Source organism: Nansenia antarctica, assembly GCF_963989245.1.
Source record: "Nansenia antarctica genome assembly, chromosome: 1".
Lineage (NCBI taxonomy): Eukaryota > Metazoa > Chordata > Actinopteri > Argentiniformes > Microstomatidae > Nansenia > Nansenia antarctica.
This window is the reverse complement of record NC_137674.1, coordinates 54275869-54301658: the sequence shown is the minus strand read 5'-3', so window position 1 is coordinate 54301658 and position 25790 is coordinate 54275869. Positions and strand designations below refer to the sequence as shown.

Here is a 25790-nt window from a genome sequence, read left to right as displayed (position 1 = left end):
CAATATTTATATTTGAGTTTTCACATTTTTTATGTCAAATGTGAAAACTCAGTCAAGATAATTGATAAGACCAATAATTATGTGTCATTTAATTTTGTATGGGTGTACTTTGATGGTGACATACAATCCCTTTCTTTCCATGTTCCCATTCCTACAGCTGGAACCTGACACCAAAGACCATGCTGCATTGTCCTTCTGAATGATGTCAGCCATCCACACTTGGATTGAATGATCTCTATTGATTCTGGAAGAAGTCTTGGTGGTCCTGTAGTCGATACTCCATATACCCCATAGATCCACGCAAATGTGTCACCCATTGAAGATGTGATAAGACCCCCCCTCCACCCGGCTTGCTTAGAGAAGCTTCCGTAGTCACCAGCTCTGGGCAGAGGTTGCCCATAATATATTATAGGCACTGATCTAGGATCAGTATGACCTCTCTGAATCCTAACGTAAAACCATTTTGGTAAAAAAATGCAAAACTGACTTTGGAAGACCAGCTTCCAGGGAGGCAAACTCAACCCTATAGAACACTTGTAGGACTCTCACAGCTGACCCTTGTTGATGATGCAATAAACCTGCCTGCTCTTGCAGTCATCATGGCTGCCTCCTCACCAGAGAGCGTCACCAGCAGGGTAGGGGGTGGTGTCCTCTCTCCTGTCTTCACCGCCTCGTCCCCAGCCCTGCCTGTGGAAGCGGGCTATCCCATCTGCATCCCTTCTCCTTACACTGACATCGCCTTACCCTTCTACAGCCCCTCTCTCCTGGGCTACGGTGGTCCCGCCCACCCTGACTGCCCCTCTGTCTGTCCGTCACTTAGCTCCTCCCTATTCTGGCCTACCCACAGCCACATTGGGCCTCCATTGGCCCTGCGTCTGCCGCAGCCCCGCCTTCAGCATGGCCAGCCAACCCCCTGGATGGAGCTGTCGCCCCATGACTACGCTGCGTCTGAGAGCAGGTAGGATGCAGCGCCCCTTGTTGACTGTGAATGTATATTAGCTCTGGGTACAATGTCTGATATTGTATTTGACAGTGTATAAACTCTAACAAGTAGATTTAATGTGTATCCTTAAGGAAGATACTGAATATACCAGCCATTCAATATGTGTTTAGTTTTGATGGCAGTATTTGATTTTGTTATAATGAAAGCAGTACTGAATGCTGGCAATGGATTTCTGTTGTGGAAGTCTGTTTCAATGGCTGTGCTGAGAGTTTTGAGAATATAAAACTTTTGTGTCAAAATGAATTGCCAAAAACTGTAACAACATCAATATATTGCTGTTTCATGGAACCGTTTACATCTAGGAAAAGTCATGAAAGGAGGGTCCTGAAATTTAGAGAGATTTTTCTTTTTTACTCACAGGGGTCACCATGACCCCTCACGGCTCTTCTAGTGTTAAGCTGGTCAAGCAGTGAGCTAGACAAATACATTTTGGAGGAGTGAGTGGACACATCTGTTTTCTAGCTGAACTAAGAGGAACTTAATTTAACTTAATCTATTGAGTTATTGGTAGCTGTGTGGTAGATACTGTGTTTGTGTTAGGCTGTCAGGCCTGCTAGTTAAGTTTCAACTGAAACCATTGTCTTTGAAGCCTGATTGCCCTGATTAAGCATTAGGGGAGTTTCCCAGTCTGAACAGCTATTTAAGTTGGTCAAGCAGTGAGCTAGTCAAAATTCACCTGCCCGGCCGTTTAGTGATCGTTAGTGGGAGGGGCTGCAAGCCTGCTAGTCTTGAGCAATTACTGAACCTCCATTAATATCCGGACGGTCAGAGAGCAACAACCTCTGCGACAGCCTCCTGACACAAAGACTTGTGACAACAAGACATGGGAGAGTCTATCTGTGAGAGTCAAGACTCGTGACAACAAGACAAGGGAGAGTCTATCTGTGGGAGTCAAGGCTCATGACAACAAGACAAGGGAGTCTATCTGTGGGAGTCAAGACTCGTGACAACAAGACAAGGGAGAGTCTATCTGTGGGAGTCAAGACTTGTGGCAACAAGACAAGGGAGACATCTTTCCTTACCGTCGAGACATCAGACATCTTTCCTTACCGTACCACCGTTATCAACTCCTTCTTATCCACAGGATTTGTCCGGGCTGCCTTCAAAATAGCCAGAGTCAAGCCTCTCCTCAATAAACCAACCCTTGACCCGTCCTCTGTCCACAGCTACAGACCGGTATCCCTTCTCTCCTTCCATTCCAAAACCCTTGAACGTACTGCATCTAAACTGACTATCTCCGGAAGATGGAACATCTGGACCCCCACCAATCCGGCTTCAAGGCTGGGCACTCCACTGAGACTGCTCTCCTGTCTGTCACAGAGGCCCTCCACTCTGCTCAAGCTTCCTCCCTCTCCTCTGTTCTCATTCTCCTGGACCTGTCTGCTGCCTTTGACATAGTCAATCACCAGATCCTTCTCTCCATCCTCTCAGAACTGGGCATCTCTGGCATCGCATACTCCTGGTTTACTTCCTACCTGGCGGGTCGCTCCTACCAGTTGACTTGGAGAGAATCGTTGTCTTCTCCATAAACCCTCATCACTGGGGTACCCCAGGGCTCTGGCCTAGGGCCCCTACTCTTCTCCCTCTATACCAAGTCTCTTGGCTCGGTAATCTCACATGGGTTCTCCTACCACAGCTACACAGATGACACTCAACTCTTCCTGTCCTTCCCCCCCCTGACCTACATGTGGCAACATGTGTCTCTGCATGTCTCGCTAACATCTCTACATGGATGTCAGCCCACCATCTCAAGCTCAACCTTAACAAGACTGATCTACTCTTCATCCCTGGGAAAGTCTGCCCTCTCCAAGATTTCTCCATCACAGTGGAGAACTCTACTGTAACCCCCTCCCAGACAGCTAAGAACATTGGAGTGATCCTGGACAACCACCTATCCTGTGCGGAGAACATCGCAGCGATAGCACGCTCCTGCAGATTCTTCCGTTACAACTTCAGACCTCTTGACCCAGTCGCTGGTCATCTCCCGCCTTGACTACTGCAACGCACTCCTAGTCGGGCTCCCCGCCTCCGCCATCAGACCTCTGCAGCTCATCCAGAATGCTGCTGCCCATCTGGTGTTCAACCTCATCAAATGTTCTCATGTCACCCCTCTCCTTCGCACCATGCACTGGCTCCCAATGGCAGCTCGCATCAGATTCAAGACCCTATTGCTTGCCTACTAGGCAGCAAATGGAACAGCCCCTGCCTACCTGCAGGCAATGTTCACCCCCCAAACTTCAGCCCCTTCACTCCGCTCCTCCACCTCTGCTGGCCGACTGGCCCCACCACCTCTACGCCAACACAGAGCAGTCATGCTGCCCGGTCACGTCTCTTCACTACACTGGCTCCCCGCTGGTGGAATGAGCTTCCCACAGCTGTCAGAACTGCAGAGTCACTCCCCATCTCTTCAGGCTACACCTTAACTGCTCCTCCTGAGACATCTACTACCCCCCAGCAATGTGTCTCCTGAGACATCTGCTTTCCCTTATACTGTGTCTCCTAAGATTTAAGAAATTAAATCGCAAATTAAATAAAGCGCACATTAATCAACAAAGCAGTTTCCACATCAATGTTAATGTGCCAGAGATAGCTCATGAGCTAATTTTCATCTGTAGTCCCTAAGCAGGCTATTACAAAATGAATGGTGTAGTGTCATTAAAAACATTAGCAAGCACAACAAAACGACACAACAGGCAATACACTTACATGACAATACAAGACAATACAAGATAAGCAGGCACAGCAAAATGACGCAACATTGCAATACAATACAAAACGAGACAATTATACACAGATACATAACAAAGTGACCAATATAATTAAAAACTGTGTTTACGGGCAATGTTTAAAATGAGTATGATTACTCATGATCACACATTTGGTTTAGTTTAAGCCACCCCTTAAGTTTAAGTTTAAAAGTTAGAAAGTTGTTGCACTCTCTTAAATCAGTAGGAAGAGTATTCCATGGCTCTGACTGAGAAGACTGTTTGCCCAAACTTACTACGTCTAAATGATACATCACACTCTGCTCTAGTAGTTGCCCTTGGTGCCCTGCTGTTACTATCCTTTTGACTTATAAACTGACTCAGTGGAGGAGGTGCAAGCCATCTGCAAAATGTTTAAAACTAACAAAATTAAATAAATAGTTATTTTGTACTATATGGCAATGGTGGTAGCTATTGGCCTTTCGGTCAAGTGTCTTTAACGTTTTTTTGTAAAGGGACTCAAGTGGCCTCAGAGTTATTGCATTTGCTTGTGACCAGCTTGTAAAACAGTATGATATATGGTAGAAGATCATGGCGTGCATGAAGAGCTTGGCTGCCTCCATTGTTAAATATGGTCGTATGTGTCTGAAATTAACCAGGTTAAATTTGACAGTATTTATCACTTTTATAACATGCTTTTTTAATGTTAGGTTTGAAACTAGAATGATTCTGAGGTATTTGAGCTCTGAGACCACATTGAGCTTTACTCCCTTAACAAAAACATTGGGTTGGTGATTCTCTGTAGATTTGCATGATAAAAACATACAGACAGTTTTGCTTGTATTAAGGTGTAAGCATGAATTATCTAACCAGTCAGATACATGGACCATGGCTGCAGTTAATTTGTGTGCAGCTTGTTGTTTATTCTTAGAGTGTATATAAAGGACTGTGTCATCAGCTGACAAATGGACAGACCAAGGGCAAGTCATTGATATACAGGCTAAAACAAATAGGGCCCAGTATTGATCCTTGAGGGACACCGATGTTACAGGTAAGGTAAGATGACTGAGTGTTTCCAATGCACACACATTGCAGCCTGTTTGTTAAATAGGAATTTATCCATTTAATGGCGTCAGTAGAAACATTTAAAAGTGCTAGTTTTGACAGAAGTACATCATGATTTACAGTATCAAAAGCCTTTTTTAGGTCCAGGAAGACTGCACCAACCACACCACCTCCATCAAGTTTTGCTTTTACATTTTCAAGAAAGTAGCAGTTGGCTGTTTCTGTAGAGTGGTTATTGTGAAAGCCAAACTGCATTGGGTGCAGAGGGAAATGGCCCATGTTTAGGTGTTCAGTCAGCTGCTTTGCCACCCATTTCTCAGCCACCTTTGAAACCACAGGTAAAATATTGATGGGTCTGTAGTTTCCCACAGTTGTTTGGTCGCCGGACTTAAAAATGGGTGTCACAGAAGCCGACTTCCAGGAGCTTGGAAAAATCCCTTGCTGGATTGATAAATTAATCAGGTGGGTGATGGGGCAGACAAAGGCCTCCTTATAAGACTTTAAAAAGGTAGTACCTAAACCATAAATATCCTTTGCTTTTGAGTTTCTTTGTGAACTAATGATGTCTACCACTACTGACTCAGATTTCTCTTATTCAAAAAATTGGTTTGTCATGATTGATGGACACACTATGAGCACACTATGGTTCTGGAGGAGAAGCTTTGGGCCAGCTCCTCAACTGAGTTTATTTTAAAAAAAAAAACTCTATCATGACGACTGCCAATGGCCCCTGGCCTGAGCTAGATTACTCTTCCTGCTACAACTGGTGAATTGATGATTCACTTGCTTAGTCAAATGTATCGATTGTAAGTCGCTTTGGAATAAGGCGTCTGCTAAATGCCAAAAATGTAAAAGAAAGACTGTATTTTGGAAATGTTTCTCAACTGATAAAAACATGACTGTTTTGATCTGCTTCTCGAAATTGAGGTCAGCATCAAAAATCCCCCCTAGTAGTTAATCACAATACTTGTTTCACTGTACTGTAGGTACAATATTACACAATAATACAAACAATACATGATTTTAAGTGTGGCCATAAAGTATTGCACATGGTTTCTGTGTGATAGTAAACCTCAGAAGAAGTGTGTCCAGGAGGGGGAGGAGAAGGACGACACCTCAGGAGGGAAAGTTGACCTGCACTTCTGTGCCGTCTGTCATGACTACGCCTCAGGCTACCACTATGGAGTGTGGTCTTGTGAAGGCTGCAAAGCTTTCTTCAAGAGAAGCATCCAAGGTAGGGCACATTTATGCATGCTCACACACACGCACACGCACACGCACACGCACACACACACGCACACACACACACACACACACACACGCACACACATACATACATACATACATACATACATACATACACACAGACAGACAGAAATGAATTGCTTTATGATGGTGATTATTATTAGGGTCTTAAGCCGGAGAGACACTATGTGTGAGGAATCCTCCTGAGTCATGCAGCTTCCTCGACTGGCCAGAGACTCCTTTATTGTTTTCCTTATTAACCTCTGTTAGTTCTTTGTCCACACCTGTGCCTTGTTAAATGTCCAGCTTATAAGCCTAGCTTTTCCTCCACCTGTTTCGTTCAATGGATGTACCTGTGTTTCCCAACGAAGCTAAATTCACGTATGTTTGATTGTTGCAATTCTGAGTCCTGCCTCCTTTCTGCACTTGGAATGACAATGTTTTCCCAGTTATTCCCACAAATTCAAAGGAAAAATTCACAAAAAAAGAGGAAAAGGGCAAGTGGAATACATGGTAACAGAAAGAAGAGAGGGGAGTGAGAGAGAGAGAAAAAAAAGTTATGTAGTTAGATAAATTACCAAGTCAGAGGTGATTACAAAAACGCTTTTGTTGTCAATATGGTTGGACATCTTTCTTCTGTTTTGTGAACAGCCAATGACAATTCATTATATTATTACTTTTTATTTACATTACGGCTAGGGTTAGGGAGGTGGGAGTGCAGTGTTCCCCAGGAATAACCTCAGGAATAACCCTGCAAGGTCATGACTGTGGTCTGTTTCTACTCTGGTTTGTGTTGCTGTGTTTGTGCATCTTAAGGGGTCTCAAAGGATACAAGCTGCAAAACGTTCAGATATGGTCCACTCTTTCTGATCAGGATTGTATCTCAGATCGTTTTAGGTTGAAGCTACCCATTAACTATCGTTTTACGTCTGGCACCTTCTGTAATGTTATTTTGAAAACTTGGGTCTTTGTCTCTACCACTCCCTTTCTATCGGATTTTACATCAAGGAATGTTCGTGGAGAGAACAAGATTAACAATTAAAGATGTATTACGTCTCTGTCAAGTAAATATGATGATGTTGTTTTATCTTTATTGCTCTCTCCCCTTCACCCATCTTTCTATATCTCCCTCTTTCTCTCTCCCTCTGTTCCTCTCTGTTTCTTTATTTCTTTCTCTCTTCATCTCCTTCCTCTCTCCCCTTCCTCCACCTAAAAATGTGTCACAATTTGATGTAAACAGACACCTCTCGGAAATGAGAAAGACGTGAAATTCGTCTTGAAAGTAGTTCAGATTTTCGTTTTTTTAGCTAACATTCAACTCGAAGATGTGAAGTACCCACTCGTTATTTTTCCGAACAGTTTTACGTTCATTAAATAAGTGTAATCTATAACACAATGACTTCGTTTCTTGTTGTTTGATGGGGATTCATTATCTTTGATGGGGATTTTCTGTGCTTAGTGATTTCAGGTGTAGCAACTTTCAAATACTCATGTCGTCTTCAATTTGTTTCTGATTTCAATGTATGATGCATCATTTGAAAGCTTACAATCTGTAGTTTAAGCACATGTAAAAAACAGAAAAATGATTTTGCCTACAGGTAGCCCTTTTCATTGGCAGTTGTCACAAATGCTTTATTTCTCTCTTCAACTACTTCCTCTCTTCTTTTATCACCCCTTTCTCTCTACCCAAGGACACAATGAATACATCTGCCCTGCCACCAACCAGTGCACCATCGACAAGAACCGCCGTAAGAGCTGCCAGTCCTGCCGTCTCCGCAAGTGCCGCGAAGTGGGCATGACCAAGAGTGGTACAGGTATGTGTCTGGCAAGTTGAAGAAATATGGTGATTAACACTAGAACCGCCAGAGGGCGCCGTATACCTAAAACCGCCAACGGGTCAAATTGACGTCTGTGCCTGGCTACGGCATTTCTAGTATCCGAGCCTACAACAAAATGTACTCTGTCATTGTATTAAGGCATTGTGTTCACAAATGAGTATTTCAAGTCATAAAATGGTGTTGGTCCTCTTGTTTTATAATTTAAGTATCTTTGACAACACTCATCGCTTTGCCTGTACGTCAATGTAAATCAGTCAAAAATAACACTGGAAATGGGTAGGCTATTAGAAGAATATTTGGGTGGTGTGATAGGCGTAAAACGTCATTCACCACATAAAAAGACAAAATTAACAAAGTACCTACCCCAAATTGACCATAATAACCACAGCATCGGCCTTTGTTGCAACATAATGTGACGAAAGAAAGCGCGCCTCCTGGGATGTCTCAGTCGCTAAGCTGAAGGCATTTATTGCTCTGCTATATGTGAGGGGTGCATACTGCCGGAAAAAACATTGAAATTGAAAGTTTCTGGTCGGAGAAATGGGGAAATGCCTTTTTCAACTCCACATTATCTCAGAACCGGTTTCGGGAGATCATGCGCTTTCTGCGCTTTGACAGGAAGGAGACCCGACGCTCCCGGTTGACCACCGACAGGTTTGCGCTCATGGCTGAAGTGTGGGAGAGATTCAGGCAAAACTGCATCTCCTGCTAGAAGCCAGGGCAGGACATCATCGTGGATGAACAGCTGTTCCCGACGAAAACAAGGTGCCGGTTCACGCAATATATGCCCAACAAGCCAGATAAATTTGGAATTTAGTTTTGGCTGGCAGCAGATGTTGAGAGCAAATACCTGCTGAATGGTTTCCATACCTGGGTAAGGATATAAGCAGACCAACCACGCAGTCCCTCAGAGAGAATGAGTAGATTTTGAATCATATCATTGTAATTGCTAGGCAACGACATAAACAATGCAATGCCACGTAGAGGTCTGTGCACACGCAATACATTTCCAATAAGCTATGAGACCAGTGTTGTCATTTCAGCAAAAGCCAAGGTATGGCAAGGTACCGAGTGGGGGGGGTTTCCCCCCTCTGTGGATTTTTTCTAATCTTATCTAATTGGCAATTATGTTATGAACATAGTAGTATTTCATAAAAATGGTGTGTTGGTAACAATGGGCAATCATTTTAAATGTACTGCTGTTTTTATTATAGCTTTGATGCCCTGATGGAATGGGATGGGACTTAACCAAAGTCCCACTAGATGCATTATGGACTATAATGTTAAATGCATACACACAGACACAACATTATTCTTTTTTACTATTCTATTATTGTATTGCTCAATTGTATCTTTTCCTTTTTCCATTTTTTCCATTGCCATTTTGTTTTCTCTTGCTGCTGCAATGTCGACTGAAACTGAAGCCATAAGAATTTTACTCTCTTGTACTTGTATAATGGGATTTAATAAACTTTTGGCACACATGGCAATAACAAATCATGAATCATGAATTATTATTATTATTTAACAATTTAAACATGTCAGCCCTGCAAGTTTGTTCCTGAGGGTTAGCTGACAACCCCGGTAGTGTAATCGAGGAGTGGTTGTCCTGTGGGAGTGGTTGGGGGTGGAGTTAACCAGCTATTGTTCCCACTCATTACCTGCCTGTGAAAAGTGACTGTGAATTTCTATGTTTGTTGATTTGGGGGGTATCAACATTCAAATACGCAAATCTTCTTCAACCTGTCAAGCCATTTCAATGTATGACATCATTTGAAAGCTGACCTTGCCCTAATTGGGGAAATTTGTAATTGCAACAATTTTCTGGTAGAAGTGCAGGCCAATATTTTTGTCCATGGCTGTATCTATGCAGGGCACCAGATGTATTAACGAATAGAATAAGAATTGTTGATTTGTCCCTGTAGGAGAATCCTTTGTGGTGCTTCATCAGTTGAGTGACAGTGGGACAGGGTTAGGAATCATGGAGTTGTTTTGAAAAGTAAAACAATTTCGCCTTGGTGGCCAAAGGTGGCAGATTTCCAACAGACTTATTTTGTTTACTTACTTTACACCTTTACATTGGCAGAAGTGTATGAAGAAATGTATTTGTTGTCACTTTAGTAAATGGATGTACTGTAATTTTCCTGACTAAGGTCTCTTCCTGCCTGGCTCTCAGGAAGGCGAGACCGCAGAGACCCCGCCAACTACAGGGGACCCCTGCCAAGTCACCTGGGACGCTTCTCCTCGCGGGGCAGAGCCAGTGGGTCGAGGCGGGGCTTAGTGGAGGGGCACGAGTTGGCGGCCATGACTGCCAATGAGCGTCCCCCACCAGCACTGACCCCGGAGCAGCTGATGGGCTGCATCATGGAGGCAGAGCCACCAGAGATCTACCTCATGAGGGACATGAAGAGGCCTTTGACGGAGGCCAACGTGATGATGGCACTCACTAACCTGGCAGACAAGGAGCTGGTCCACATGATCAGCTGGGCCAAGAAGATCCCAGGTTTGTGTGTGTGTGTGCGCACGGCACGCGCGAGTGTGTGTGTGTGCGCGCGAGTGCGTGCGTGCGTGCGTGCATGCGTGCAAAAGCCATTAAAGAAGGGTGGAGATGTAGCTTGTCTTCCAACAACTGAACTACTATACCAGGAAAAATAAAACCACTTAAAACCACCGCAATGTCCGTTTTAAAAATATATAGTTTCCTATATAAACCCCTCCAAAAAAGTTTGGAAACGTTATTTCAGTCGATTCTTCCTCCCCTTTAATAATACCAATTGGTATTGTATTTTATATCGTTGGAAAGCCTGATTAGTCACCTTTACAACGAGGTACTACTTGTAAGGATCATGCATTCGTGGAATGAGTACACAGCTAAACATGTGGGTAGCGGCCCAACATGTTTTGCCAAAATCCCCTGCAATATTCTTCTAATGTTAATGTTAATGTTAATTTTATTTATAATGCGCCCCCCATCCAACTTTTACATCGGCCCGGGGCGCAGCCCGGGTAAAGGAACAGATAAAGACAAGGACAAGGACAAGGAACACAGAAAGCAAACAGACACAGACTACTTAAACGAACATCTCAAGGGATACAATTTACAACAAATAGGGAGTAGACTTAGGGAACATTATTGACGAAGAGGTCGGTTTTTAACTTGGCTCTAAAGGAGTCCAGAGTGGGGGCAGACTTGATGGCGGAAGGGAGTGCGTTCCACAGGGTCGGTGCTATCACCGCAAAGGCACGGTCACCCTTCCTCTTGAGGTTGGTGCGTGGGACCCTCAGGCTGAGTTGGGCGTCGGACCTGAGCCTGGGCCTTGAGGTGGAAGACAGGTCCAGGAGGTCCTTGATGTAGGGTGGGGCGAGACTGTTGAGAGCTTTGTAGACAAAGGTGCAGATCTTGAACTTCACTCTCTTCTTTACTGGGAGCCAGTGAAGGGAGATGAGGACAGGGGAGATGTGGTCCCTCATTGTAGTGCCTGACACCAGCCTGGCAGCGGCATTTTGGACTAGCTGCAGGCGGAAGATGGTCTTATCAGGAAGTCCAGCATAGAGTGAGTTGCAGTAGTCAAGCCTAGATGAAATTAGCATGAGGACGACCCTCCTCAGGTCACTGGGGGTGAGGAAGGACTTGATATTGGCTATGATACGTAGTTGGTAGAAACATGACTTCACGACGGAGCTCACTTGTCGGTTAAGGTTGAGCTCGGAGTCAAAGATGACACCGAGGTTCTTGACATGTGGTCTGACAAGGGTGGACAGGCTTCCCATGTTGGTGCTGAGCTGAGTGATGGCGGTGGTGTTGCCGATGAGGAGGATTTCCCCCTTGCTCTCATTCAGCTGTAGGAAGTTCTGGGCCATCCACTCCTTCACATCGTGGAGGCAGTCCATCAGGCGCATCAGATCGGCGGGGTCGTCAGTGTTGATTGATAAGTAAAGCTGGGTGTCGTCCGCATAGCAGTGGAATGAGATCTGGTAGCGTTGAGGGATTAGACAGAGGGGGAGCATGTAGAGGGAGAACAAGATGGGACCGAGGATGGAGCCCTGAGGGACCCCACAGGTGAGGTTGGCTTGTCTGGAGGACTTCTGTTGGTATTCACTCTCGTTTTGAGCTTCAAATGCTGGCAGGTGTATGTCAGTCACAGGTGTGTGACTGGCACCTGAATGGCACCTAATTGACAGGAATGATATTCTGGGGCCAGTGGCGATCCCATATCTCCAGAATCTGGAGATATCTGGAGAACTCCATCCTCCAGGATAACAACGCTCGCCCCCACAGAGCCAGGATGATCACAGAGTACCTCCAGAATTTGGGAGTGGAGAGGGTGGAATGGCCTGCTGTGCATCCAGACCTCAACCCAATTGAACACTTGTGGGATCAGCTTGGGCGTGCTGTACGTGCCAGAGTGACCAACGCAACCGTGTTGGCTGACTTGCGGCAAATCCTGGTTGAGGGGAATGACCAGCATGAGGAGGTGCCAAGCTGTTGTGACTGCGTATGGATCTTCCACACGCTACTGAGGTCCCTGACAGTGTAAAATGAATAAAGTGTAAAAATGGCCAATATGTGTTGTTTTTTCCTTATTACTGTGGGAGAGTGCAATCATCCAATCCACCAAGCAACTCAAAACGAGAGTGAATACCAGCAGAAGAATATAGGGGATTTTGGCCAATATTTTTGGGCCGCTACCCACACGTTTAGCTGTGTTGCTCATTCCACGAATGCATGATCCTTACAAGTCGTACCTCGTTGTAAAGTGACTAATCAGGCTTTCCTACGATATAAATTACAATACCAATTGGTATTATTAAAGGGGAGGAATAATTGACCGAAATAACGTTTCTGAACTTTTTTTTAGGAGTTTATATAGCAATGTTAGCTAAGTTGAGTGGCTAACACTGACTAATTAGCTTTTCTGCTCAAAGCCAATCAAAATATGACCTATATACAGTATGTGGTTACTTTCTTGCCTGAAAACATATTAAAACTTCAGAAAATGACATGTTAACACTTTTCATTTCAGCTTTTAGCTAATGGAGGTTTAAATTCGCCGCTCCCGGCGAAATGCATTCTGGGAGGCAGTATGCATACTGTGTAAACGGTCGGCTGGTTTTCGCATACCCGTACTTATTATGAATTTAGTAGGCAGTATGCAGTATATACTTTATTTTTTATTTTTTTTGATTGAGAATGTTTATTTTGGTCCCTTATACAATTCACAATACATATATTTAAAAAATGTACACAGTCACATACTCATTGAGTATGCTAGTATGCAGTATGCTAGTATACCATTCCGAACACAGCCAGTGTCTTGCCCAAGGACACTTCGACATGTGGCCGGCTCGAACCGCCCATCTGCCAACATTGCGATCATTAGACGGCGGCTCTACCTCCTGTGCCACAGCCGCCCCGGTTATAAATGCATAGTTTAACAATGGCATTTTCCAAATGTTTTCTCAAAATGTTTGATAAGAAATTAAAAGAAAATGGTCATTTGGCAATCATGACTAAATGAAAAACTACTCCTAACGTACCTTTCTCGACAGGATCATATGCTTTCCTATAGAGATCCCTATAGGTTTCAGAATGGTTCTACCCCTGTGTGTCTACCCTCCCCAGGTCTGTTCCTATAGGTTTCAGAATGGTTCAGTCTCTGTGTGTCTACCCTCCCCTGGTCTGTTCCTATAGGTTTCAGAATGGTTCAGTCTCTGTGTGTCTACCCTCCCCTGGTCTGTTCCTATAGGTTTCCTTGATCTGAGCTTGTCTGACGAGGTGCACCTGCTGGAGGGCAGCTGGCTGGAGGTGCTGATGCTGGGGCTCATGTGGAGGTCTGTGGAACACCCTAGGAAGCTGCTCTTCTCCCCCGATCTCAGCCTGAGCAGGTAACCTCATCTCATCCTTGGTTGTTTCCACCCACAGTCAGGTCAAACAAACCAAACAAACAAACCATGTTTTATTTCAATCATCACTCTTCACTCAATCACTGTTTGGAATGTGGTGAGAATGTGGTTTTGTGATAATGAATGAATGAATGAATGGACTTTATTGTCATTGCTACAGTACAGGTACCAAACAACGAAATTAAGGAGGGGTGGCTCCCCTGGTGTTAGGAAAGGAAAAAAAAAAAAAACTTTTAGAAAAAAAAAATCACAAGAAGGGAAGGAGCTGGTTTACATAAATAAAGGCTATGTACACTATCCACTGTACTATACTGTACAGACAGACGACTAGGGTTGTCATATTGCACAATAGTATTATTCCACATTTATTTAAAGTGTCGCAGTTTGCAGGCTTGAAATGTACATGTTTGTGCCTCAGCACTACACCTGATTTTTTCAGTCCAGCAGCTGCCATCAATCCGTCCAGACTGTCCAGGGCCCAGAACTTAGGTCTTTGCTGTGTTCAGGGCCTGGGCGGCCCTGTGGTAGAAGCTGTTCTACAGTCTGTTTGTCCTTGCGGCCAGGGTCCTGAACCGCCTTTTCGAGGGCAGCCTGGTAAAGTGTTCGTACCCAGGGTGGGTCGGGTCCCTGGAGATCTTGGAGGCCTTCCTGAGACAGCGTGTGTTGTACAGCTCTTCCAGAGAGGGGAGGGGGGCGCCGGTGATCTTCTGTGCTGTTCTCACGACTCTCTGTAGCGCATTTCTCTCCGCTGTTGTGCAGCTGGAGAACCAGTTGCAGATGCCGTAGGTGAGGATGCTCTCCACTGCGCCGCGGTAGAAGGTCACCAGTATCTCCTGCTTGCTGTGTTCCTTCCTGAGGAGTCTCAGGGTGTATAGCCGCTGTTGTGCCCTCTTGATGGTGGCTTTTGTGTTGTCCTTCCAGGTCAGGTCATCCCGCATGTGCATCCCCAGGAATCGGAGGGTTGAGACTCTCTCCACGCTCTCTCCGTCGATGAGCAGGGGCTGGATCTCGGACTTTTTCCTCCTGAAGTCTACGATGATTTCCTGGGTCTTTGACTTGTTCAGCAGCAGGTTGTTAACCTTGCACAGCTTGCTCAGTTGCTCTACCTCATCCCTGTACGCCGCCTCGTCCCCCCCCGAGATGCATCCCACCACGGTGGTGTCGTCTGCAAACTTAACGATGGAGTTGCTGGGGTGGACGGGGGTGAAGTCGTAGGTGTAGAGGTTGTAGAGGATGGGGCTTAGCACGCAGCCCTGGGGGGACCCAGTGCTGAGTCTGAGGGCTGTGGAGGTGTGGGGGCCCACCCGCACCCTCTGGGGGCGGTCGGTCAGGAAGTCCTTGATCCACGCACATATAGAGTGTGATAGTCCCAGGTCTAGTAGTTTGGTCACTAGCCTGTCTGGAAGGATGGTGTTGAAGGCGGAGCTGAAGTCCACGAAGAGCAGTGGCCAATTGATAATGACCAATCGAAACTACAGTGGCTATAGAAAGTCATCATACCCCTTAACTTTTTCCACATTTGTTGTGTTATAGACTCAATTTAAAATGTAGTAAATAAAAATAAATTGCCATCAATCCACACACAATACCCCATAATGACAAAATGAAAACAAGTTTTTAGAAATGTCTGCAAATATTATTATTATAGGGTCTCTCATTTGCATTGGAATCAATTACACACTGTGAGAGTCAGGTTGTCATTATAAGTTGAGCAAATGGAGAGTAACAAAACTGCTCAGGAATGCGACCCTGAGGCCTGGGGAGACTTACAAAAATCTACAGAGTTGAATGGTGGAGAGGAAAAAGCACAGTCGGGACAACATCATCTCAGTCACTCTACAAAATTGGTATATAACCAAGTGGCCAAAAAGAATGCCTTAATCGAAAAATAATCAATCTCATATCCGTAATTGTGTTTGCAACAATGAATTCAAGTGATACAGCAAAGACAGTGGCTGGAAAGGTGTTTATTTGTTTTTACTACAAAGCATTAAGTTTAGTACAAATCGAGCACAAGCAGATCCCTGAATTTTAGCAGCATGTTTTTCCAGCATGTAAATCCGTTGTCAATAAAAATTAGACTCCCCTTCTTTTCCCCTGCCAATACTGTGTCGTTGCTAAAGTGATGGAGAGAGGGAAAGGAGAGGGATTTCCCGCTAAATTCAGACCAATCACAAAACTGTTTTGCAAGCACGTCGCCTCGCGTGTGTTGAGAGCGATTCAGTCTTGATTACATGCACTGAGTGGAACTTTAACAGGCGATGTCATGTGCGGTTGACTGTTGCATGTAACGTCCGTTTCGGACACCAGGGGGCGAGAGAGGAACCGAAACGAGGAACCGAAATCTCCGTTGCAATTCGGTTCGGTACGTACCAGTGGCGGCTGGTGCTAAACATTTTGGGTGGGGCACAGGTTATGGGGGCATGCTCCACGGGGAAGAATATCAACTTTAAAATCTGGATTTACAGTCGATTTTAGCATGAGAATAACAGTGTTTCCCCTAGGTTTGCTGCCTTGGGGGGGTGGCATGGACCGTGGCATGGACCCCCCCCCCAGGGGGTAAGACCCTGCGACATACCAGCGTCATGTCCAGGGGGTGTACTAACTTGTACATTAAGCCGCCTCACGCTACGGAAACAGGAGATAGGCTCCTTCCCTATGGGCCATTAGGCTCGAGAACCATCGGTTCTCAAGGCTACTTACTTATGTGGTCTTGACTACCTGTCCACTTTCTCACCTGGTTCTTGCTCTCTCTCTCTGGTGTGCCGACACCATCCTGCTCTCTCTCCTTCTCTCCCTCTCTATCCTCCTCTCTCCCTTTTGCTGTCAACCAAAAGGTAAACAAAACAACCAGAGTATTTATAATCTAATAAGAGGTATACATTGATCCATATCAATTTATAACATAATTATAATTGAATTTTGGATTGCTGTGGGCAATGCAGTCAGATAATGTCATTTTGACATTACTCTCTCACCTGGAAAAAAAAACATGTCCAACTATGCTATACAAAACAGAAATTTCAAATGCTTCAATCCACTGTCCATGTACTGTAAATATGCCATTATGGTATTACCAATGATGCCCAATTCTAGCAGAATAAGAAAGATTGTATATCTAATTTAACTTAAGTAAAAGAATAAAGTGCCTCCAGTTAGCTCTTTAGCTGGCAAGTGTGCAGCAGACTAGCTCATCTCATCACCTCTGAGCTAGCTAGCTTGATAGTTCTTTGACACTATTTACAATGGAATTATAGTCATTGTCAAGTGTCAGTCAGACACTTTCTAGTCACAATAATAACGACCAATTTTAACCAACTTTCTCTGTCAGAACACTCAGCAATTTTATTTGCTAACGTTTCAACTTGCTTACTTTCTATCTGAAGACATCTCACCCGGCAAAAACTCTCTCGCGTCGCGCGCACAATGTTGTATTTCTGGTTTGGAGCCGGAAATTGCAAAACGTCACGTTTGACGTCAGACTTAACAACCGGATATTCAGGGCGCAATTTTTGCGCCCCGGCCGAGAAATAGGAGACAGCCAATTGGAGCGCTGCTACAGCTCACGTGTAAGCCAAAAGTATTTGGCCTGCCATAGACTTGCATTCGGCCGGCGCCCCGACTCCTCCCCCTATGTATTTTAACAGTGAATTTTACACGCACACAGATAAAATGTTTATTGTATTGGAGGATTTTTAATGAATGCTGATAGGCGCTGACAGAATATCAGCCGCATTTTGTGAATAAACAATGTTTATTTAAAAAAAAAACTTTTACAAATCGCAACTAGGAAGTGAAGGTGGGGGCGGCGCCCCAGCGCCCTCTATCGGCCAGCCGCCACTGGTACGTACCGAATGTAAAGTCCGTACCGGTACCGGTTTTCGGTACCCAACCCATCTACCGATGTATCTGTGTGTGTGTGCTTGCAGGGACGAGGGGAGCTGTGTGCAGGGCTTTGTAGAGATCTTTGACATGCTGTTGGCGGCCACCTCCAGGATCAGAGAGCTGAAGCTGCAGAGGGAGGAGTATGTCTGCCTTAAAGCCATGATACTCTTCAACTCTAGTAAGCGTGTGTGTGTATATGTGTGTTTGTGTGTGTGTGTGTGTGTGTGTGTGTGTGCATTTGTGTGCACGTGCATGCGTGCAAGTCTATGCATGTTGGTCTATGATTGTAAATTGTGTGTATGTATAATGCTTATTTTCAGTACAGGTCTTTAGCTCTGTTTGACGTTTCAGTGCAATCCTATAGGTTTGGCTTGGGAGTCTAGAGTGGGTTGGCAGAGGCAACCAACGGTATTGCTCACCCTGGAAACACTTAATGGGAACACTGTGTATCATTTGACTTACCGTCTCTCTCCTCTCACATCAGAGTTTCTGTTTAGTTTCTGTGTGGTAAGTTACAGTGAGTACCTGTTTCCAGATGAGTGGGCTAGGAGTTACAATTGGTGCCTACTTATGGGATCTGAGTAATTAAATTGTAACTGAAATTATCAGGATGCTTGGAAATATCTGTAATGGCAATTATGGAATGGCAATTGTTTGGTTACATTTGTTTGTATCATCATTTCACGTGTTTGCTATTTGTGTTTCCTGTGTCATGGTGTTTCCTGTGTGTTCATGGTGTTTCCTGTGTCATGGTGTTTCCTGTGTGTTCATGGTGATTCCTGTGTCATGGTGTTTCCTGTGTCATGATGTTTCCTGTGTGTTCATGGTGTTTCCTGGTTCTTTGTGTGTGTGGCTGCAGACATGAGCCTGGGCTCCTCAGAGGGGGGTGAGGAGCTGCAGAATCGTTCGGAGCTCCTGCGTCTGCTAGATGCCGTCACCGATGCACTGGTGTGGTCCATCGCCAGGAAGGGCCTCAGCTTCCAGCAACAGTCCATGCGTCTGGCTCACCTGCTCATGCTGCTGTCACACATCCGCCATGTCAGGTACAACAACCACTATTAAACCCTCATTTGTGACGGCAACTGGTGAAAGGGGGAACAAGTCGGCAACCGACCAAATGTTCTGACTTTTATCCTGAAAAATGTAACTCACTGAATCCATTGCATTGCAATATTTTTGCTTGACTAGCGAGTGTGTCATTGATTTTCAACAACGTTTCAGTATCATCCTTTTTTAATCAATGCTCTTTTAAAGGTGATTTGAAATAAATTAAGTCACCACCCACAAATGAGCTTCAATTTTCCAGTCCATTCCAATTTATTTACATTTTCCAGAATACAAGTCTGAACATTTGGTCGGTTGCCGACTTTCACCAATTGCCATCACATTTATACAAACAGAGCCGAACCCAGATGAGCTCTCCTGAGCTGGTTTGATGCCTCCACCACCATAGTAGCTGAAACAGTGCTGATCCAAGCGAGATGAAGTGTGTAAAGCTCCTAAGTCACAGCCGTCACATTAGTTGTGTTTCCATAAACCATTTTCATTTGCATTTTGAAGTATATCGCATTAGAAATGTTATGGAAACGGCTTAATTCAAAATAAATGTCTGCTAATTTGCAACGGTTTGTACGCTCGCTTGAGGTGGTTTTTGCCTTATGCAGAGTTAATGCATATAAAGTTAAATGGAAACAGATTTGCCAAATAAACTCTGACATAGAGAACATTCAACTCACGTGACTCAACTGTTTCCTTCGTATTTGGACTGTCTGCAACATGACCAATGCTAGCTGACATTCAAGAATTATTATAACTTTCCCAAGTGAAACTAATTCCTGAATTCCTGTCAAATTGAAACTAATTCCTCTCTCCATTTTCTCTCCTGTTTGTTTGTTTACTTCCACAACTATGCGTAACGTAGACACGTAGCCTAAACTGCGTCATCCTCTGACGAAATTACGTTTTACGTAGCCTAGCTTATTCACTCTAAACCAGTTAATGGAAACGCATATAATTCACACATAATTCTCATTTTCTTTTTACAAACTTTGCTTAAAATGTCATTAAAAGTTATCACAGACTTTTAATACATTTACCAATCACAACACAGCAACTAAACAGCCACAACAGAGCCACCACCACCATCACAACTAAACGATACAACAGTGAAGAATCTTCTCGTCGGTAAAATGATGGAATTTATCAATCTATTGAGGATTTGTGATCTTAAATGCGTTGTGTCATCTCAGGATAGATTAGGTGTGCAGCAGACACGATTTGACAAGGAATAGAACTTCAACACGGGTCGGAATGAGTACTATATGATTTATTTAGAACAACATCAATAGCTTCTTCAGCAGCGTCCAGCATTCAACAACAATTCTTGAATACAGGCAGACTTAAATACCTCATGTTATCACAGATGTTATGCACCAAGTTCGATCACCCCATCTCTGGCGCCTACAACACCCAAGGTTTTAAGATAACACCCCTGAATCTGTCTATTTGTGGCGTCACTGCCTACCATGAAGATCATGCTGACCTGAAAGAAGATGAATGTGTGTGTGTGTGTTATGTGTGTCTGAGTGACATGAGAATAGAGTGTGTGTGTGTGTGTATATGTGTATGTGTGAGTGAAATGACAATATATGTTTTAGAAAACCCCATTAGATCCAACAACAGTCACCATCTAAACAACACACTGGCAAGCTAGCATCCTTCCTTGTCCTCCAGTGATGTAATCCTTTCTTTCCCTCCCTTCTTTCTCTGCCTCTGATTTTGTGCAGTAACAAGGGCATGAATCACCTGCACTTTATGAAGATGAGGAACATGGTGCCTCTGTACGACCTGCTTCTGGAGATGTTGGATGCCCACGTCATGCATGGCTCCCACCTGCCCGACCCAGCGCATCCACAGGACCCTTCTCCTGACGAGAGCCCCCCCCGGCCACCACAGCCACCCACACCTGGCAGCTGCTCCCTCCAGAGCTGGACTCCCAGCAGCAGCGGAGGCCACCCTCAGGATTGTAGTGATAAAGACAGAAAGACAGGTTTGGACTCCTGGCTAACAAAATAATATTTAGGAAAGTCTTAGCTAAGCTTTTTACCTATTTTTGTATTTTAGATGAGCAGATTTTAAAATAGTACTTTCTTTTAAGAAATCACAAATAAAGAGCAACACAGAGGGATGTTCTTTATTTTTAGTACCTGTTTTAAGGTGTTGGCACTGTTGTAGAACAATTATGTTTTTTTTTTTTTTTACATGAAAATCTGTTACTACGATTCACAGCTGCCTTCCTACCTAATCTTGAACAGCAACAGCTGCCACTTCTATGCAAAGGTTGGATTACACAGCTGTACAGTCTTATAAGGTTCAGGAACCTGTTGTGTAATAGAGTAGATTGCAATCACTATCTAAGGGTGTGTTCTCACTAGAACGTTTGCTTCACTTGAAACGGAGTTTAGGATAAAGTTCGCTTTGCTCTGCGTCGTTTGGAACTGTGAGAACGCACATTTGAAGTAACTCCCGGAGCAAAGAACCCTCGGATGCTCCGCTTGAAAAGGGTGGTTTCGCTTTGGTTAGAAACAACGCATCCATCACTTTGCTTCGCTTCGCTTTTGGTGAGAACGCTGCCCGACGCAGTCCATAGGAAAACAACTGCGCATGCGTGTTGATCTGGATAAGAGAGGGACGAACGGGCAATTTTCTCTTTTTCTGACCAATCAACTACCACGTCTGTTGCGTCGATTGCGTATGTTACTTCGTTTACATGAAGGTCTGTGAGAACGCAAATCAGAGAAATAATTTATGCAACAATGTTGCGAACTCATCCACTTGCTCCGGGTCTCGATTCGGACTTTCATGTGAGAACATGACCTAATAAGTAATATGTGTTTGTCTTGCCCAAATTGCAGATGGGCCCACCCATCCTGCTGCTAGTTTGCCTATATTTTTTGAACTCGCAAACATCAATGAGAATTTTAATCTTGGAATGTGACAGCTTCCAAGATTAACAGTGTGTACACTCAAACGACTATTAAATGTCAAGATTATAACACTGTTTGCCTGGTCAGAGATAAATAACAATGTTTGCATGTAAAAACATTTGTCAGTGCCAACACCAGGATTTTAAAAAAAATAAACAAGTTAACCATCCCTGTGAGATTGAGAATGTATTTGTGTTACTAATGTACATTTGGCTCTAGTCCTCATACAACATAAGCCATAATTTCTTTCACCTGTTTTTGTCCCTTCTCCTGTTTCCTCCTTTCAGTGTTTACAATTGATCTCCAGCACACACCAAAGAAGCCCCAAAACTGAAGGACTACAATCTGAACAATCTGAAGTCGAGGGGCTAAGACTAGGATCTGTCTACTGAGACTATTTTATCCTAGATGGGGGACTTTTGAGACACAGGAACTGGAAACAAACATGGAAGTAGTCATGATGACCACTCTGTTATGAAAAGGATTTGTTCCCCAAGACCCATAAAATAGGATGACAAATGTTTTTAATTGGCATTTGCAATGTGATTGCAGAAGGCTATTTGCTTGCATGATGAATGGGCTGGGTAGGTGGAGGCAATGGCTTGGCGGAATAGCTTCAGGGTTCACTGGTAATGAAGGAAAGAAGACGAAGAAATGACAGTTTAGAGTTTTTAGGAACACAGCTTGTTGGAAGTGAAACGGTGTGAATGAACAGTGTTCTTAGTTGTTTTCTCTGGAGAGGGGCTATCAACCAGCTGCAAGTCCAAATGAACATAATAAACTCTCTTCTATTTGTTTGTGTAATGTGTAACTCACAGGAAAAATACTTAATTATATATATTATATATATATGAAATACTTGTGTAGATGTAATATGCCTTTGCTAATGTGTGCTAGACATGATACGTAGCTAATCAACATATAAGGTTGGAGATTGGCATTTGCTCTCTAAGGGCCAAATGTATTAAATGTTAGGTATGAAGCTTGCATTTTATGTTCAGAGGGCAATTAAATTAAAAAAAGGAACTGTCTTTTTACACTTAAAGTCTGTTTGTTTTAACCAAATCTGTCTTTTTGATCTAAGTAGTATGTTGTAGAATTGTACAGACACTTTTTGTGAATTTGCTTTGGTTTTGCAATACTTACTGGCACCAGCGATACCCTTATCAGACGACAATGGAAGAAATGTGGACAATCATGAACAAAGGCAAAAAAAAATCAGAAATACATCATTTAAACTGCAAAGCAGTGCACCCAGTATAGAGATACAGGGCTTAGGATCTTGTACATAATACATTGTGAATATCCTACCTTTTCCCACAATGTGTAGGACAATGTGTAGTCCCATTTTGTGGGATTCGAGCGATACTTCAACACTTCTGCTGTGCCTTTGCCATTAGGGCCCCTAGACTCTGGAACCACATGCCTGAGGATATGCTGGTGCGACCAATGGCAGGCTACTTGTGCCTACATAAGATGCAGGCAGGCATAGTACTAGACACCTATTGCGTAACAAGGTAACAAGAACAGTACTATAACTATGCAATGGTTTTATTGTTTAGGCCACGCTAATACTGGATGTGTTTTACCAACCTGGGTAACCCCTGTTAGCTCGTGATAACATCGGTATGTCACTCTCCTTGCCAATCATTTGCGTAATGGAAAATGTAATGTGGGTTGACAACTAAATGACTAATGGTGTGTTTCCCCTACAGATATTGCGTCTTTGCACAGTGCTGTCAGTCACTGTTCTTTGTACTGTTTTTACGTTGATAAGTTATTTTTATGCTGATTTTTAAGTTGATTTCTATGCTGCTATTGTGTTTTTATGTATTTTCTTTCGTTTAAAGCCGGCCCATGATGACACAGGCACAAGACTAGGCTCACTGATTAGGGGGCAATACGTAGTGGTTTTAGATTCATATTTGTTTAGTGGCTGTGTTTAATTGTTTTACCTTATGCATGTGTGTGACCTGGGGCCTCATTTATACAAATAAATACTTGAACGTCATCTTTGACTTGCACGTAAGCACATTTTTCTAAACGGACGTAAGCATTATTTATAAAATGGGCTGCGCTTGTTTAAAATTATATAAATACCAAATATACTTGAAATTGAACACAGGTGAATGAGCTTTGTATTTACGCCCTGTGATAGCGGCTCAATTATAGCAGCTGAATTAAGCCAAGTGAGAGGGCAGAGAAGGGTGGCTTCTCGGTAAGTTGCATTTGTAACGTTTGATCATGACAACCAGTACTCAAGTTGTAAAAGAAAATCAGGGGGGATGGTGGAATTTATCATATGGGGACAATTTTAGCATCCCCACAGCGTCAGTGACTTGGTAAAAATGTCATTGCATGTATGCGTGCCCCCTCGCCCACAGTATTTTACTCAATATGCGCAAAACTAAATGTTGAAATAGCAGTAATACCACGTTCATTGATAAAATGACATGATTTTGACCGTTTTTATTGCTGATGACAACTAACCAGGCAAATGCTTATACTGTAATAATATAATGGTCTTATTCTTGTCAGGTGACATTGAAAACATGGCTGCTCACTCCCTTTGCGAACCCCCAGACACCGGAGGAAAATCCAGTATAATTTAGCGTTGTGGAGCGCAATATAGGCATGTTGAAGGGGAGATGTTGCCTTGACAGCTCTGGAGGAATATAAAGGAAGACTGAAATACAATCATAAACATCAGTTCCCTTTAAATCTTGAATTAAACTAATTTTCTCGACTGATAACAACATCGTTAATTTTATTACGAGCCACGTTCACTTCGCATGAATTACAGTATAGGCAGTGCGGCTCACATGCCTGTAATAACTCTGCATAACCAGTAGGTAATGTGCGTACGTAAAGTCAATACCTAACGTAGAGCTACGATCGTTTCCACGGTCAAATCGACTCACGTTGAAATTGTATAAATCACTACTTTGACATGGTTTTCTACGTACGACACAGGTAAGATCAAATTTGATCCAAAGTACTTTCTATAAATGAGGCCCCTGGACCTTAGCCTGAGTTGGCTATACTTGCAGTGCTCCCTAGAGTTTTAAACTCCTATGTGTGTAATGATTTGCTCCTTTATTTTGTTTATTTTGCTGTGAATCCCCAACTCTGTGTGAACAGTCCATTGCTATTCTGGCACAGACCACAATACATTTTATCTGAACCACCTCAGGTTTACGTCACTTTTTATTGGTCCCATTTGTAACCTTAGTTAACACTTGGATAACTGGCTGAGCTTTGTGTTTGTTTTGATTTCTTTGATCAGGTTACTTTAATTAAAGCTTGTTTTTAACTGTAGTAACTACTCTGTACCATTCTCCAAACTAAACAGGCAATTAAATACTTTTTTGCTCTGAAAACTCTGTTTTTCACTTAAACCTATGTCCTAGGACCTAGGGTCTCCCACCCTACAATTGGGAATGGCGTTGTCACAATAGATTAGTAACAGGAACACTAGCATTTCCTACGGGTTACATACAGATTGCACCTTTAACCATATACGTTAACTATGTAATGGCGCTTCTCCACTACCTTCCCGTACCGTACCAGAACCCGTGCTCCCGCTTTGTTTTGCTTTATCCACTGCCAACTGGCAGTAGTACCGCACCGGGCCGTAGTACCCATACTGATTTTAGCTACCACTGCTGAGTCAGAGCAAAAGGTACTATCCGTGCTACACTGTGACAATGCATAGTATGTGAAAGTTGTGTACGTGACAGATGCCCGGATGTATACTAGATTCGCCAACATTTCTAAGTATGCAGCGTGAGGATCTGTTGTTTATAGATTTATAGATTTTACTAAATGGTTGTTTCATTTACTAGGGTTAGTAATCGCTATTCTGTGGTATTTCCACTATTTTAGGAATGTACAAGGTGAAATGCATTCTTAGACATAATACATCATCATGATTACAAAGGTTCCACTTGAAATGCATAAAATCCAAGTTTATTCGTGTCTTACACACACTCACACACACACACACACACACACACACACACTGCCTGTGTGTAGTTGTTTTTTATTGTTGCTGTAGCAAGCAGCACTATATGTTATTGCTCATATATATTTATTTTAATCCTGTTCTTTTACCAACTGCTAAGACAACAATATAGTAAGCTAGTTACTTTAGCTAGCT

At 43.5% G+C, this 25790-nt stretch overlaps 1 protein-coding gene across 1 annotated transcript; it reads left to right on the top strand.

Moving 5' to 3' along the window:
- Window positions 1–599: 599 nt before the first annotated feature.
- On the top strand, window positions 600–20712 carry esr2a (estrogen receptor 2a; the record flags this gene model as incomplete). The annotated part of the gene is given in 9 exon segments (XM_080524130.1): window positions 600–958; window positions 5841–6007; window positions 7710–7836; window positions 10049–10359; window positions 13604–13742; window positions 17690–17823; window positions 18505–18688; window positions 20432–20612; window positions 20614–20712. Coding segments are annotated over 9 exon segments (1701 nt in total).
- Window positions 20713–25790: the final 5078 nt, after the last annotated feature.